The sequence below is a fragment of the Crocuta crocuta genome, unplaced genomic scaffold (genome assembly GCF_008692635.1).
Source record: "Crocuta crocuta isolate KB4526 unplaced genomic scaffold, BGI_CrCroc_1.0 scaffold336, whole genome shotgun sequence".
Taxonomy (NCBI): domain Eukaryota; kingdom Metazoa; phylum Chordata; class Mammalia; order Carnivora; family Hyaenidae; genus Crocuta; species Crocuta crocuta.
In genome coordinates this window covers 766,465-782,823 of record NW_027527943.1, presented here as the reverse complement: position 1 = coordinate 782,823, position 16,359 = coordinate 766,465, and the positions used below count along the sequence as shown (strand labels likewise).

Sequence of the window (16,359 nt, the reverse complement as noted above, 5' to 3'; positions counted from 1 at the left end):
GAATCAGTGATCTCTTCTACAGTTATTTTTTATTCTATATTGTTTATTTCTGCTCTAGTCTGTATTACTTCTCTTCTTCTCCTGGCTTTGAGGTTTCTTTGCTGCTCTGCTTCTGGTTCCTTCAGGTGTGCTGTTAGATTTTGTATTTGAGATTTTTCTTGTTTCTTGAGATAGGTTGCAATAGACTAAGGGAGGTGCTATTATTATACAGGGGAGAACTAAGATTTGGGGTGGCTAAGTACTCCAGCCTACAAGTGATGGGGTCTGCTTCCATCTGAGCCAACCAGAGCCCACACTCTCCAAGACATTTTTATGTCTCCCAGGGAGCCGCCCATGTCTGTGCAACTATCACATCTGTGTATGTGAATGTTGGTATTATTCTTTTTAAATTTATTTATATGAGAGAGAAAGCACACGAGAGAGAGTGCTCACCTATGGGCGGTGGAGGGACAGAGAGAAAGGAAGAGAGAGAATCCTAAGTGGGTCTCTGTGCTACAACACATGACATGAGCCAAAATCAGGAGTTGGATTCTCAACCAACTGAGGCATCCAGGCACCCCTAAATGTTTGCCTTCTTAACTGTTTTCCAGGATAGTATTTTTGGTCTACACCCAGATCCAAGTTTCAGGAATCCTTCCATTGCGTTATGTTTTCTACAACTCCAAGACAAGCAAGACCCAAAGTAATCATAATACCTTATAAAGGTCAACCCCCCACCCCTTTTTCTTTGTTTTGGTTAAAATAACACAAAACCATTAAAAGGACTCTTTTAAACCTGTCCTGTATTTTGACATAACTTTTTCTCTGTTCTCTTTTAGATTTTTTTTTTAATGGTTATTTATTCTTGATAGACAGAGAGAGACAGAGCACAAGCCAGGGAAGGGCAGAGAGAGAGGGAGACACAGAATACGAAGCAGGCTCCAGGCTTCAAGCTGTCAGCATGGAGCCAGACGTGGGACTCAAACACACAAACCGCAAGATCATGACCTGAGCCAAAGTCAGACGCTCAACCCACTGAGGCACCCAGGCGCCCCTCTTTTAGTTTTATCAGCTTATATTATATAACTACATGTGTTATATAGAACTTTTACCTTATTTGTAAATATTTTGCTATGTTGCCCGTAGTCTTCACGTAAACTATTTTGAGGAGGCTTGATGTTTTACACCGGTCAAGCATGTTACTGCATTTTTCTTTTGAATCTTAAAAAGATAGGATGGTTTATCTTCTCCTTATAAATTCTAAGTATTAACGTATAACTAGTTTCCAAGCGCGATGGTTCATAGGATGTTGGATAAATATCTGGAAATTTTTTCTCATAAAATCTCAAAGTTTGGCACAGAGTTACTTAGTGTGTCAGACTCACGGTTGTATTCCAACACACAACAGGCATCCAGAAAGCACCTGGTAAGGGAGGATAAATAAAAATTCAACTGATAAAATAGAATAACATATCCATGATCAGTGAAGCTGGGGAGAGGGTACCAGAGAGGAGGTCAGATGCCCTAAAGAGAAAATATTTAGTAAACGGGACTAGGTGAGTAGATAAAATATAAAAAAGAGAAATTTTTTATGTCAAAAATATCTCATCCTCTGGGTCTTTACACAGAGATATCCAAGCAATGGAACAAGGAAACCAAACCAGTGCCTCTGAATTTCTCCTCTTGGGCTTTTCAAGTCGGCCAGAGTGGCAAGCTCTCCTCTTTGTACTTTTCCTGTGTCTCTACTTAACAGGGCTGCTTGGAAACTTGCTCATCTTGCTGGCGATTGTCTCAGACCGCCGCCTCCACACACCTATGTATTTCCTCCTTGCCAATCTGTCTGTGGTAGACCTCTGCCTGCCTTCATCTACGGTCCCCAAGATGCTGCTGAACATCCAGGCACAGACTCAGACCATCTCCTATCCTGGCTGCCTGGCTCAGATGTATTTCTGTATGATGTTTGCCAACATGGACAATTTCCTTCTCACGGTGATGGCATATGACCGTTACGTAGCCATCTGTCACCCTTTGCGCTACTCCACCATCATGACCCAGTGCCTTTGTGCCTCTCTGGTGGCTGTGCCATGGATCCTTGCCACTTTGAATCCTCTCTTGCACACCCTTATGCTGGCCCGTCTGCACTTCTGCTCTAACATCATCCACCATTTCTTCTGTGATATCAATTCTCTCCTCCCCCTCTCCTGTTCTGACACCAGTCTCAATCAGTTCATAGTCCTGGCTGCGGTAGGGCTGATCTTTGTGGTGCCCTCGGGGTGTATCCTGGCATCCTATAGCCTCATCATCTCTGCTCTGATGAAAATCCCTTCTGCCCAAGGAAAACTCAAAGCTTTCTCCACCTGTGGATCTCATCTTGCCTTGGTCGTTCTTTTCTATGGAGCAATCACAGGGGTCTATATGAGTCCCTCATCTAACCATTCAACTGAAAAAGACTCGGCTGCATCAGTGGTCTTCATGGTCGTAGTCCCTATATTGAATCCCTTCATATACAGTCTAAGGAACAGTGAGCTGAAGGGAGCGTTAAAGAAGGCTGTGAGCCAGACCAAAACCTTCTCCCAGTAACTTGTACTGAATGAAAGGCATTCAACAGGAGGCAAGTCCTCATTAGATCATTGTCATTCCAGTCACAGTTACAAAGCTGTCATCAAATATCTAATTAAACTTGGCAACACCTAAATTTGTTACTTAATCACAGACCTTATCTATTTGCGCTCCCAAAGGTATTACTGTTGTTAGCAAACATGCAGACAATAAAGGCCCTGAAAACCACAGTAAAAATATGAAATCAACATTCAAATGCATCGATAAGAACTCCCATGGCTCAGATCAACACAGAAACATACATGGGGAGTTGGGAATAGAGAACCTCCCTCCAGGAATGCCTTCTTGGAGTAGATAGAAGGGATGTACCCACATAACCACAACCATTGTTGTGCATGAAAAACAGTAGAGAATAAAATTACGATGTAATAAACGTTTTAAATCATAACTGCAATGAGAAGTTAAAGACAAAAGATAGTGATGAGGCTATAAGAGGTCAGGTAAAGCTTCAAGGAAAAAAAAAAAGCCACACATGATCTGGGTCCTAGACATAGGTGATTTTTACATACAAAGAATGAGAATATGCCAAATCCATGAGGAAGGCTTGTAGGTAGGAAGGAGTATGGTGTATGTGAGTAAATATATTGAATAAATTAATCTGGATGAAGGGTCCATAAGAGCGATTACAGGGAATGAGGGATGAGTTGTTATTTCTTACTCTAATATTTTTTTATAGTCATATTTTATGATTGTATCATATGAATTCCCTATAACCTGTTTTTATCCCTTGTGTTTAAAGCAGCATTTATATCATCCTTGTGTAAATCTATAGAAATCTTCATGATGATCTACAGAGTATTGCCTGGAAGACTTGATCACAATTTTTAAACTTAAAACTCTGTACTATTATTTAGAGTTGTCTGTGGGAGAAGTGACCACAGTAGCAATTCATAGCATATGCCTTTGAGATCTTTGATTTGGAACTCATAATTTATGTAACAGATCGTTTTCTGTGTCCATGGTGTCGCCCAGAGCCCATATGCCATATGTCCCATATATTAAGTCATACTATCCAAAACATCTCTTCAAAGTTAGTAGAAAAGTAAATAAAATGCTCAATCTCTTTTATATATGTAATAATTGACAGGCAGAAATAAGGATAAAAAGAGTTTTACTTAAATTTGCTATAAATATTTTGTTTATGATGAGAAGACCTTCTATAAGTTACCCTTGATTTTACTTTTCTCCTATGAGATAGAGATCAGAAAATTTTGCTGGAGCTGATAAGGACCAATGCAAGTAACACTGGGTGGGAGAGAGAAGCAATGGTAATAATGGACCAATCAAATTCCAAATCTCTATCTCTTGAAAGATCATTATATGCATCAGATATCTTGGCTGAAAAGAAATACAAATCAATTCTGCTTCATTAAGCAGAAATAGAATTTAATAAAAGACAATTGGGTAGTTCACAAAATTACGAAAAAGCCTGGAGAACCAGACTCGGAGGCTCCCAACAAGACCACAACCAAACCAACATGCATAACCATCCTATAAGTTGACCAACATCACTGTCATTAAACATCAGATAATCAGCCTGACCACTGATGCTGCCCACCACAGGCACTGGCCACAGACACTGGCCTCCTCTGCTACTGACCTCAAAACTGGACATTTCTGCTACTGCCTCTGGTTTGTGTATCACTAACTTTGATTCACTTGCAGGGAGGCTGTATCTGACTCATCAAACCTATCTGCACTTGCCCTAAGTACAAAGAAGATTGAGACAGAGAATATCTCAGAGTTCCCCCTGTACTGAACACTAGGCTATGCCTCCTTTACCCCCTTTCTGTACTAACAGACTAATTCTCCCAGTTGCTGGTAGTGTGCTGGCTGGTAGCCCTCAACCCCCTCCAGAAATTGCTCTCAGGTGGAAAGAAAGAGTTGCGTCTAGGGTCATGACCCCTCACTAGGGGCCGGGTGCATCCTATGACTGGTCTCCTGAGAGGGTTTAAAAACCTTACCCCTCAGCCCAACTCAGGGCAACTCTGAAGGGCCACTGTTGTTCCTTAGTTGTCTGTCCATCACAACGCAACTTCTGCCACTCACAGGTGTCACTCCCTCACAGGTGTTATTCCCAAGATCGCTACATACAAGTTTCCTGCATACCATCCTGTATCTCAGAGTATGATTCTCTTGGAAGTCAACCTCTGACACCACTTATAACAACACAGTTAAAGCAATATTCTCTGAATGTCATTCAATAAAATTAAGTATTAATCACATGTTCAGAAACAGAAAAGTTCTCCACTTGAAATGTTTTAATTCTCTCTTAGGTAATGAGAGGTTCAAGGGGTAAGTGTAAATACTTGAGAATATCTGGAATAATCAAAGATCATCAAAGCACTACATGTGAGCAAGTATGGGAATGACAGCCATGTGCACAGAGAATTCTTAGCCATAAACATGTAAATGGAACATAGAGAAATCTCATTAATTAATGATCCAACTGAGGGGCACCTTAATGACTCAGTCGGTTAAGCTTCCAGCTCTTGGTTTCAGCTCAGGTCATAATCTCACAGTTCTTGAGCTCCAGCCCCATGTCAGGTTCTGTGCTGACAGTGCAGAGCCTGCTTGGGATTCTCTCCCCACCCCCCCCGTGTCCCTCTAGTACTCACTCTCTCTCTCAAAATAAATAAATAAATAAACTTTAAAGATCCAACTGAAAAGTTAGAAAAGGAGAGCAGAGCAAAATAAATTGAAGGATTGCAACAGAAACCAATTATTTAGATAACGGGGGAAAATCTTAAAAAAATAAATCCAACTCCCTTCAGACATAAGAATCAATCTTCTGCACAACATATAATAGTGAAACTGGCAAATTACAAAGATAAAGAGAGAATTCTGAAAGCAGCCAGGGATAAACGGGACTTAACTTACAAGGGTAGACACATAAGTGTAGTAGCAGATCTGTCCACTGAAACTTGGCAGGCCCGAGGGAGTGGCAGGAAATATTCAATGTGCTGAATAGGAAAAATATGCACCCAAGAATCCTTTACCCAGCAAGGCTGTCATTCAAAATAGGAGAAATAAAGCTTTCCCAGACAAACAAAAAATGAAGGAGTTCATGACCACTAAACCAGCTCTGCAAGAGATCCTAAGGGGGACTCTGTGAGTGGATTTCTGCAAAGACTACAAGGACCAGAGACATCACCACAAGCATGCAGCCTACAGATAACACAATGACTCTAAATCCATATCTTTCAATAATAAAGCTAAATGCAGATGAACTAAATTCTCCAATCGAAAGACACAGGGTATCAGAATAGATAAAAAAAAAAAAACAAAACAAACCCAAGGTCCATCTATATGCTATCTACAAGAGACTCATTTCAGATCTGAGGACACCTTCAGATTGAAAGTGAGGGGATGGAGAACCATCTATCATGCTACTAGAAGTCAAAAGAAAGCTGGAATAGTTATACTTATAACATACAAATTAGATTTTAAATTAACAAGAGATGAAGAAGGGCATTATATCATAATTATGCAGTCTGCTCATTAAGAGGAGCTAACAGTTATAAATGTTTACACGCCCAATTTGAATGCACCCAAATATACAAATGAATTAATCACAAATATAAGTAATCTTATTGATAAGAATACAGTAAGTACAGGTGACTTTAATACTCCACTTACAGCAATAGACAGATTATCTAGGCATAAAATCAATAAAGAAACAATGGCCCTGAATGTTATATTGGACCATATGGACTTGGCAGATATATTCAAAACTTTTCATCCAAAAGCAGCAGAATACACATTCTTCTCAAGTGCACATGGAACATTCTCCAAGATAGATCACATAACGAAACAACCTTCAATAAATTTAAAAGAATTGAGATCATGCCATGCATATTTTCAGATCACAATGCTATGAAGCTTGACATCAACCACAAGAAAAACTTCCAAATGCATAGAGGTTAAAGAACATCCTACTGAAGAATAATGCGTCAACCAGACAGTAAAAGAAGAAATTTAAAAATATATGGAAGCAAATGAAAATGAAAACAACAGTCCAAACCCTTTGGGATGTAGCAAAGGCAGTCCTAAGAGGAAAATACATTGCAATCCAGGCCTATCTCAATAAAAAAGAAAATCCCACATACAAAATCTAACAGCACACCTAAAGGAACTAGAAGCAGAGCAGCAAAGAAACCCCAAAGCCAGCAGAGGAAGAGAAGTAATAAAGATTAGAGCAGAAATAAATAATATAAAATAAAAATACGTAGAATATAGAATTTAAAAAACAGATTAATGAATCTAAGAGCTAATTTCTTAAAGGAATAAACAAAATTGGTAACTCCCTAGCCAGACATCTCAAAAAGAGGCAGAACCCAAGTAGGTAAAATCACAAATGAAAAAGGACAGATCTCAATCATAAAAATACAAACAATTTTTAAAGAATCCTATGAAAAATTATATGGCAACAAACTTGACAATTTGGAAGTAATGGACAAATTCCTAGACACGCACACATTACCAAAACTCAAACAAGAAGAAATAGAAATTTTAAACAGACCCATAACTAGTGAAGAAATTGAATCAATTATCAAAAAACTCCCAACAAAAGAGTCCTAGGCCAGATGGCTTCCCAGGGGAATTCTACCAGGCATTTAAAGCAGAGTTGATACCTATTCTTCTCAACCTCTTCCAAAAAATAGAAATGGAAGGACGGCTTCCAGACTCATTCTTTAAAGCCAGCATTGGAGGGGGGCAAGATGGCGGAGAAGTAAGTTCCGTACTTGCACTCGCGCCCATACCTCACACGGAAAAGATCTGAAGCCATTGGAAACCTTACAAAACCTGAGAGATTGGGAGAAAAAGGACGCAGAATCCACTGAGAGAGCCTTCTAACGTGAGTACGAACCGGGGAAGATAAAATCGGGCCGGAATCGGAGACTCCAGGGTGGGAGGCGATCCCCCTCTACCCTCTACGGGGAGTGAGAGGGGAAAAGGAGAGTCCGAAACAGAAAAACCTCTGCTGGGCGGGGGAACCTCCGCTCGGGGCATAGAAAGACCGTACTTGCCAAATACCTGCACACCAGGTCCATCACGCCAACTGGTCCCGGGGGGCTGAGCGCACAGACCGCTGCTTTGTGCTGCTCCCGGCGGCTGGACTTCAGAGCAGCGGCGCGCCTGCCGCCATCGTCCTCCCGGGCGGCTGGGGCCCCTGGAAGAGCCGCGCGGACACCGGCATCCACGCTCCTGGCTGCCTGGGGCTCTGGAGGGAAGGCAGAGAGCTAAACACTGGGACGTTTGCCTGTGAGTTCGTGTTTCGGGTGACGAGCATAGAGGGACCCGGTTTTCCTCACTCCAGCGGGCTCGGCGCCCCCGGCAGGCAAGCCCCCGCGCATGCGCGCCAGCCCGACCCAGAGACTGAAGCAGCGATTCTGACTCCGCCCCCAGAGCGCAGCAGGGGGCCTGGAACTGCCCCGAGGGGGTTGCCTGGGACGCTGTGTCTAAGGCGATGTCAGCGGGGCGCGCGGACTGGGATTTGGAGACTGGGCCTGGCCTGGGTTGAAGAGCGCAAACAACCTTAACTGCGCCCCCGGATGGGGAGTTTACACGCCCAAAAAAGCGAGGTGCAGCGCTTGGTTCAAGAAGGGACTGGAACAGCGTCACTCTCCTCCCCACACCCGCCAAGACACAGCTCCCGCCTGAGGCATTGGATCCCGCCACGCCCATCCCTGCCTGAGAGCTGCCCTCATCCCCTTTTTTTTGTTTTTTCCTTTTTCTTCTTCTTTCTCTTTTCTCTCTTTTTTCCCCAGAACACTGACCTGATTAACTGTGGTCGCCGGCTTGCTTCAACAATCACAACGAGTCCATTCTGTAAATGTAAATTCTACACCTACCGACATTTTCATCTCTTTCTCTCAGGAGTAATTAGACTATACACTTTCTCTGGATAATACCAGCATCCTTCTCTCACCTATCCAACCATATTCTACCCTTTACCTCTTTGAAAAAAATCTTCTTATCCCTTCTGCCTGTTCAATCTATTTCCAATTTTGCCTCATCCCGCCCTGCCTTCTCTCTCTTTCTCTATGCTCTTCAACCAGCACTGCATACACGCGGCTATTTAACTGTAGCTGGGAAATCCAGTTATATGCTTTAAACTGTTCTTTGTCCATCGGTTTTCTTCTTTTTTCCTTTTGCCCTGTTTGAACCTTTTATGTATTTTATACTCCCTATTATTCGCCCTCCCTCCTGCATCTTTTCTCTTAACTTTTTCATTTTCCCTCTCGCTTTGCATGTTAGTTGAATTAGGCTGTGCGTTTGTGTGCTCCTGCTAACTGTGTGTCTCNATGGATGTAGAAAAAGCATTTGACAAAATACAGCATCCTTTCTTAATAAAAACCCTCAAGAAAGTCGGGAAAGAAGGAACATACCTAAACTTCATAAAAGCCATATATGAAAAGCCCATGGCTAATATCATGCTTGATGGGGGAAAACTGAGAGTTTTTCCCCTGAGATCAGGAACATGACAAGGATGTCCACTGCCACCACTGTTGTTTAACATAGTGTTGGAAGTCCTAGCCTCAGCCATCAGACAACAAAAGAAATAAAAGGCATCCAAATTGGCAAAGAAGTCAAACTTTCACTTTTTACAGAGGACATGGTATTCTACATGGAAAACCTGGAAGACTCCACCAGAAAGCTGCTAGAACTGATCCATGAATTCAGCAAAGTTGCAGGATATAAAATCAATGTACAGAAATCAGTTGCATTTCTATACACCAATAATGAAGTAAGAGAAATAGAAATCAAGAAATTGATCCCATTTACAATTGCACCAAGAACCATAAAATACCTAGGAATAAACCTAACCAAAGAAGTAAAAGATCTGTATGCTGAAAACTATAGAAAACTTAGGAAGGAAATTAAAGAAGACAGAAAGATATGGAAAAATATTCCATGCTCATGGATTGGAAGAACAAATATTGTTAAAATGTCAATACTACCCAAAGCAATCTGCACATTCACTGCAATCCCAATCAAAATTGCACCAGCATTCTTCTCAGAGCTAGAACAAACAATCCCCAAATTTATATGAAACCAGAAAAGGCCCCGAATACCCATAGTAATGTTGAAAAGGAAAACCAAAGCGGGAGGCATAACAATCCCAGACTTTAGCCTCTACTACAAAGCTTTAATCAATCAAGATAGTATGGTATTAGCACAAAAACAAGCACATAGACCAATGCAATAGAATAGAGGAGCCAGAATTGGATCCACAAATGTATGGCCAATTAATCTTTGACAAAGCAGGAAACAGTACCCAATGGCAAAAAGACAGTCTTTCTAGCAAATAGTGCTGGGAGAACTGGACAGCAACCTGTAAAAGAATGAATCTGGGCCACTTTCTTACACCATATACAAAGATAAATTCAAAATGGATGAAAGACCTAAATGTGAGACAGGAAACCACCAAAATCCTAGAGGAGAAAATAGTCAAAAACCTCTTTGACCTCGGGTGCAGCAATTTCTTGCTCGACCTGTCCTTGAAGGTAAACAAATTAAAAGCAAAAATGGACTACTGGGACCTCATCAAGACAAAAAGCTTCTGCAATACAAAAGAAACAATCAAGAAAACTAAAAGGCAGCTGACAGAATGGGAGAAGATATTTGCTAATGACGTATCAGGTAAAGAGTTTGTATCCAAAATCTATAAAGAACTTACCAAACTCAACACCTGAAAAACAAGTAATCCAGTGAAGAATAGGGCAGAATACATGAATAGACACTTTTCGAAAGAAGACATTCAGATGACAACAGTCACATGAAACAATGCTCAACATCACTCATCATCAGGTAAATACACATCGAAGCCACACTGAGATACCACCTCATACCAGTCAGAGTGGCTAAAATAGATGCTGGCGAGGATGTGGAGAAATGGGACCTCTCTTGCACTATTGATGGGAATGCAAACTGGTGCAGCTGCTCTGGAAAACAGTGTAGAGGTTCCTCAAAAGATTAAAAATAGACCTGTGCTATGACCCAGCAAGAGCACTACTAGGAATTTACCCAAGGGATACAGGAGCCTGATTCATAGGGGCACATGTACCCCAATGTTTATAGCAGCACTTTCAATAATAGCCAAATTATGGAAAGAGCCTAAATGTCCATCAACTGATGAATGGATAAAGAAGATGTGGTTTATATATACAATTGAATACTACTTGTTAATGAGAAAGAATGAAATCCTGCCATTTGCAACAATGTGGATGGAACCGGAGGGTATTATGCTAAGTGAAATAAGTCAGTCAGACAAGGACAGATATCCTATGTTTTCACTCATATGTGGATCTTGAGAAACTTAACAGAAGACCAGGGGGAGAGGAAGGGGGAAAATAGTTACAGAGAGAGAGGGAGGCAAACCATAAGAGACTCCTAAATACAGAGAACAAACTGAGAGTTGATGGAGGAAGGGTTGGGGGAGGGAGAAATGGGTGATGGCCATTGAGGAGGGCACTTGTTGGGATGCATACTGGGTGTGGTATGTAAGTGATGAATGACAAGAATCTACCCCAAAAACCAAGGGAACATTGTATATACTGTATGTTAGCCAACTTGACAATAAATTCTATTTAAAAAATAATTTTAAAAAGACAAAAAAACTAAATAAATAAAATATCTGTTAATATAACTTGCCATAACACCAAAGAAATATATAACAGACAGGAATAATCTTAAGAACCATCCAAGATAAATATGAAGAAAATTTTAAACCACAACCGATGGAAACAAAGACTTGAATGAAAAATACAGCTCCATAAAAATGGTCAATTCTCCCTTAATAATTTATCAATTTAATGTAGTTCCCAAAATTACCAACAGTTTTTTTTTTTTTAAACTAGAAACAGGTACTAAAAATTTACAAGGAGAAAATACACAATTAAGCAGGTCAATAAGAGGGAACCAGATGTATCATTTTTATTTTTTAAAAGTTTTTAATGTTTTTTCTTTCTTTCTGAGAGAGAGAGAGAGAGACAGCGTGAGCAGGGGAGTGTCAGAGAGTGAGATGCAGAATCGGAAACAGGCTCCAGGCTCTGAGCTAGCTGTCAGCACAGAGCTCGCCATGGGGCTTGAACCCACGAACTGTGAGATCATGACCTGAGCCACAGTCAGACACTTAACCGACTGAGCCACCCAGGCGCTCCCCAGATGTATCATTTTTAAAATATTGCATGGAGGGGGGAGGCGTCTGGGTAGTTCAGTCAGCTAAGTGTCAGACTTCAGCTCAGGTCATGATCTCACGGTTCATGGGTTCAAGCCCCCCATCGGGCTCTGTGCTGACTGCTAGCCCAGAGCCTGGAGCCTGGGTCCGATTCGGTGTCTCCCTCCCTCTCTGACCCTCCCCTGCTCACACTGCCTCTCTCTCAGAAATAAATAAAACATTTTTAAAAAAGAAATAAATAAAATATTGCACTAGGGCCCCTGGCTGGCTCAGTCAGTAAGGCATGCGACTCTTGATCTCAAGGTTTCATGTTCGAGCCCATGCTTTGTGTAGACATTACTTAAAAAACTAAAAAAATAAAAATAAACAAAATAAAATATTGCACAGCAGCAATAATTGTTTAACACTGATATTTGGCAAAACGTCAAAACCAAAGAACAGAATAGAAACTCTAGGAATCAAGCAACTATAAACAGGAAGGAGTTTACTGTAAATGTAAAAATATGGCAAATGATAAAAAGGGAAAATGTGCTCTTTAATAAGTGGCATAGGAATCTATTTGAAAAACGGAAATGGAATCTATTACTTACAGCTTTTGCCATGACAAAGAATAAGTGAATCAAAGATTTAAATGTAAAAAAGATGAAATAAGTGTACAATGACAAAACATAAGAGAATTCCTTTATCTTCAAAATCCAGAAGCCATAAAAGGAAAAGTTATATATTCAACTACGTAAGTTCTTTAAAAAAAAAAAAAAAGAAAGAAAGAAAAGAAAAGAAAAAAAGTAAAAATCGCTGGGGCACCTGAGTGGCTCAGTCAGTTAAATGTCCAACTCTTAATTTCAGCTCAGATTATGATCTCACAGTCTATGAGTTCATGCCCGTGTCAGGCTCAGTGGTGACTGACAGTGCAGAGCCTGCTTGAGATTCTCCACCTCTCTCTTCCCCCTTCCCAACTCGAGCACTCTCCCTCTCTCTCTTTTAAAATAAATAAGCTTTTTAAAAATTAAAATAAAATAAAATAAAAATAACTTCTACATGTCAAAGATATCAAAAGGATTATCAAAAATGCAAAATATTTGCAACTCATCAAAGACAAAAAGCTAAGGTAAAGAGCTTCTAGAAGCACATAAGGAAGAGACTAACACCTACTAGAAAAATGGCAAAGATATTAGTGGGTAAATCAAAGAAAAGAGAATGCAAATGACTCCTAAACACATGAATACTCAGTATCACTTATAAAAAGTAAAGCAAATTAAAATCGCAGTGAAATGTCTGCAGTATCTTTTAAAATCATGAAATTATGTACTCTCTGTTAGTGCGACAATGGTCAAGAGGACACACAAGATATTATCATCCTAGTGTAAACTTGTACAATTACTATTATTGAAAATTGGCAGATGACAGGCAGATAAACTGATAAATTGTAAATATAAGTGCATACATCCTTTGACTCAACAAGCTCACTTTTGAGAATTTACTCTTCAAATATAATTGGCTGTGAATGGAGGGGCACCTGGGTGACTCGGTTGGTTATGCGTCCGACTTCGGTTCAGGTCATGATCTTGGGGTTCATGAGTTTGAGCCCTACATTAGGTTCTGTGCGGACAGCTCAGAGCCTGGAGCCTGCTCGGATTCTGTGTCTCCCTAGCTCTCTGCCCTTCCCCGGTCGCGCGTGCCCTCTCTCTCTCTCCCAAAAAAGAATAAACATTTAAAACAGTTTATATGATTAAAGTGACTTGCAGATCAGTAGGAAACTTACATAGGCTTTTTCATAAGTACTACTAGAACAATCCACATGTAAAATATATAAAATTGTATCTCTACATTTTACCACACACACACACCACACAAAATCTGCCCAGATAGATTCAGGTCCTAAATGTGAAAATCAAAACTTTAAAAATATGGAAGGATGTTCCAAATTTTTTTGTAAAAAAAAATTCTTTGTAAAATCAACTTACACGATTTAGTAAACAGTATCATTTTACACACATTAGATGGTAAAAATTAATAACCGAAAGAATCAAGTGTTGCTTGAGATATGGAATAATTGTAACTCTTACATGCGGCTAATGGGAGTGCCAGTTGATACAACTTTTGAGAACAATTTGGCAATATTATTAATGTTGAAGGTATTAATACTCTAAAATTTAATTTCTAGGTATATGTTCTAGAGAAATTCTGAGGTATAAAGAAGATTCACAGCAGATTGTTTGTGTGGTCCAAAACTGAAACACAATTTAATGTCTATTACCAGTAACATAAACTTATGATGTTAGAGTGTATTATTCCACATGTAGTAAAAGGTGAAAGATTTATGCTATCTGAAGAAGATGTAAAGTAATACTATTCTACAGATGGCAAATATTAGAAGCATAATTTTGACCTAGATCTTTTTCTCCTATGTATGTTCTCTCCTGTGTATATTCTCTGTATTCTCTTCTGTACATATATATACTCTAGCAAAAAAAAAAAAAAGGAGAGAGTATGTGTGTTAAATGTACACCATCAGGAAAACGGATTAACAGGGTAACTACATATTGGTGTATTACTATAATGAAATATTCTACTGTATTTAAAATGAATGAACTGGGTACCTGTGTGGCTCAATCTGTTAAGTAGTCAAAGCGTGAATTTGTCTTGGGTCATGATCTCACCATTCAGGAGATCCAGATCCACTTGGGATTCTCTCTCTCTCCCTCTGTCTCTCTGCCCCATACCTCACCTGCTTGTGCACTTCTGTCTCTCCCTCAAAAATAAATAAATAAAATTTTAAAAAACGAATGAATGAACAACATATAGATAGAAAAGTTTAAACATTTCAAAAATATAATGGTGAATGAAAAATCAAGTGTGAAAGAAAGTTGCAGTCCAGTTTCATTTAGATAGTTGTTAAAAACCCACAAAACACAACTACTTATGGCAAAATGAATACATATCAAAACTAGAATGTTAAACAGTGAATATATGTTGGGAGGGAGTTAAGGGGATGGAAGGCAGAAATGCAGAGAGGAGCTCACCTGCATCTATAATGTTCACTTATTTTAAAAATAAAATACCTATCTAAGACAAATTGGGTATTGTGTTAAAAGTGGAAGAAGGTAGGTGTTGTGTACATGGAGTTTGTTATTATTTATTCTTGTCAATATATTTGAATCCAGTCACAACTTTTAGAAAACTGAAAAGAAGAAAAAAGGAGAAAATGTAAAGATCATGTAAAAAAAATATTTTGGGAAAATTTCCAGACCTGAATTCATGAATTATCAGACTGAGAGGTTCTACTGACTATGGTACTGTGAATGAACAAAAGACCTGCACCAGGACATATTACTGTGAAATCTAAGAACACTAAAAATAAAAGATTGTAAAAAGCTTCCAAAATGAATAGATTGTATTTTACACACAATGGATCTGGAATCAGATCGGCATTAGACTTGTTAACACACAGCACCAGGAATTAAAATACAACAAAGAAATACCATAATACTTCTGAAGTAAATAATTTCAAATCTAGGATTCTCTACTCAGGCAAATATCAATTAAGTGTGAGAGCATGATAAGGACAACTTAACACCTGTAAGATCTCAAAAAATTTACCTTTCATGCATTCCTTGCTGAGAAACTTCTGGAACATGTTGTTCAGGGGTACCTGGGTGGCTCAGTAGGCTGAATGTCTTACTCTTGATTTCTGCTCAGGTCATGATCTCATGGTTCATGGGACTGAGCCCTGCATGGGGCTCTGCACTTGCAGCATGGAGCGTTGGGATTCTCTCTCCTGTCTCTCTCTGCCTCTCTACCACTCGTTCTTGTGTGCTAAATAAATAAACAAAAAATAAATGAAAATGTTCTCCAACAAACCAGTGAGTAAACCAAGAGAAAGACACAGATCGAAAAAATAGGGAATTCAGTACAGAAGTAGATGCCAACAGATTTTGGACTAACTAGTCTAAGCTCGCCATGGAAAAATACAAACAGGGGCCAATACACAAGGGCCATCTTTAACCCATTTTTATTTATTTATTTTTTTACTGTTTTTTTATTTTATTTCTAGGAGAGAGAGAGAGAGACAGCATGAGCAGGGGAGGGTCAGAGAGAGAGGGAGTCACAGACTGAAACAGGCTCCAGGCTCTGAGCTGGCAGTCAGCACAGAGCCCGACACGGGGCTCGAACCCACGAACCACGAGATCATGACCTAAGCGAAAGTCGGACGCTTAACCGACTAAGCCACCCAGGCGCCCCTAACCCATTTTTAATACAATATCCTGTTTCCAACCTGGCTGTGGAAACTTTCATTGTCACAATTTTAATAAATAGCATATTACTAGATGTTCTTTTTTAACCTTAATTTCTGAAAATCTCTTTTAATAAGGAGAATTTAACTCATGAATATTTATTTAAATTATTACATTACTGCCATATTATGGTTTTTGTTTGCTATGTTTTCTAGTTTTGTTTGTTTTATCTTCTTTATTGCTACATAGATAGACTATATGTGCTCAAAAATAAGGGGAAGCATTTTCCCTAAATCATCCCTTAGAAAATTAACCCTCAGAAAAGGGTAATTACCACTTATT

General features: G+C 39.6%; 3 protein-coding genes across 3 annotated transcripts in view; 1 reads left to right on the top strand and 2 right to left on the bottom strand.

Moving 5' to 3' along the window:
- The window catches only part of LOC144221880 (olfactory receptor 2B8-like), a 37,854-nt gene extending 22,417 nt beyond the window's left edge, over positions 1 to 15,437 (bottom strand). The window contains exon 1 of the mRNA XM_077752413.1: positions 15,383 to 15,437. The gene's annotated coding sequence lies outside the window, so the exon portion shown is untranslated. The remainder of the gene's footprint in view (positions 1 to 15,382) is intronic.
- Positions 1 to 15,441, bottom strand: part of LOC144221882 (olfactory receptor 2B8-like) — a 55,011-nt gene extending 39,570 nt beyond the window's left edge. The window contains exon 1 of the mRNA XM_077752414.1: positions 15,383 to 15,441. The gene's annotated coding sequence lies outside the window, so the exon portion shown is untranslated. The remainder of the gene's footprint in view (positions 1 to 15,382) is intronic.
- Positions 23 to 2,559, top strand: LOC144221886 (putative olfactory receptor 1F12P). Its single transcript, XM_077752423.1, has 2 exons — positions 23 to 51; positions 1,608 to 2,559. Exon 2 carries the CDS (start codon positions 1,621 to 1,623, stop codon positions 2,557 to 2,559), a length of 939 nt encoding a protein of 312 aa, XP_077608549.1. The 5' UTR covers positions 23 to 51; positions 1,608 to 1,620.
- Positions 15,442 to 16,359: the final 918 nt, after the last annotated feature.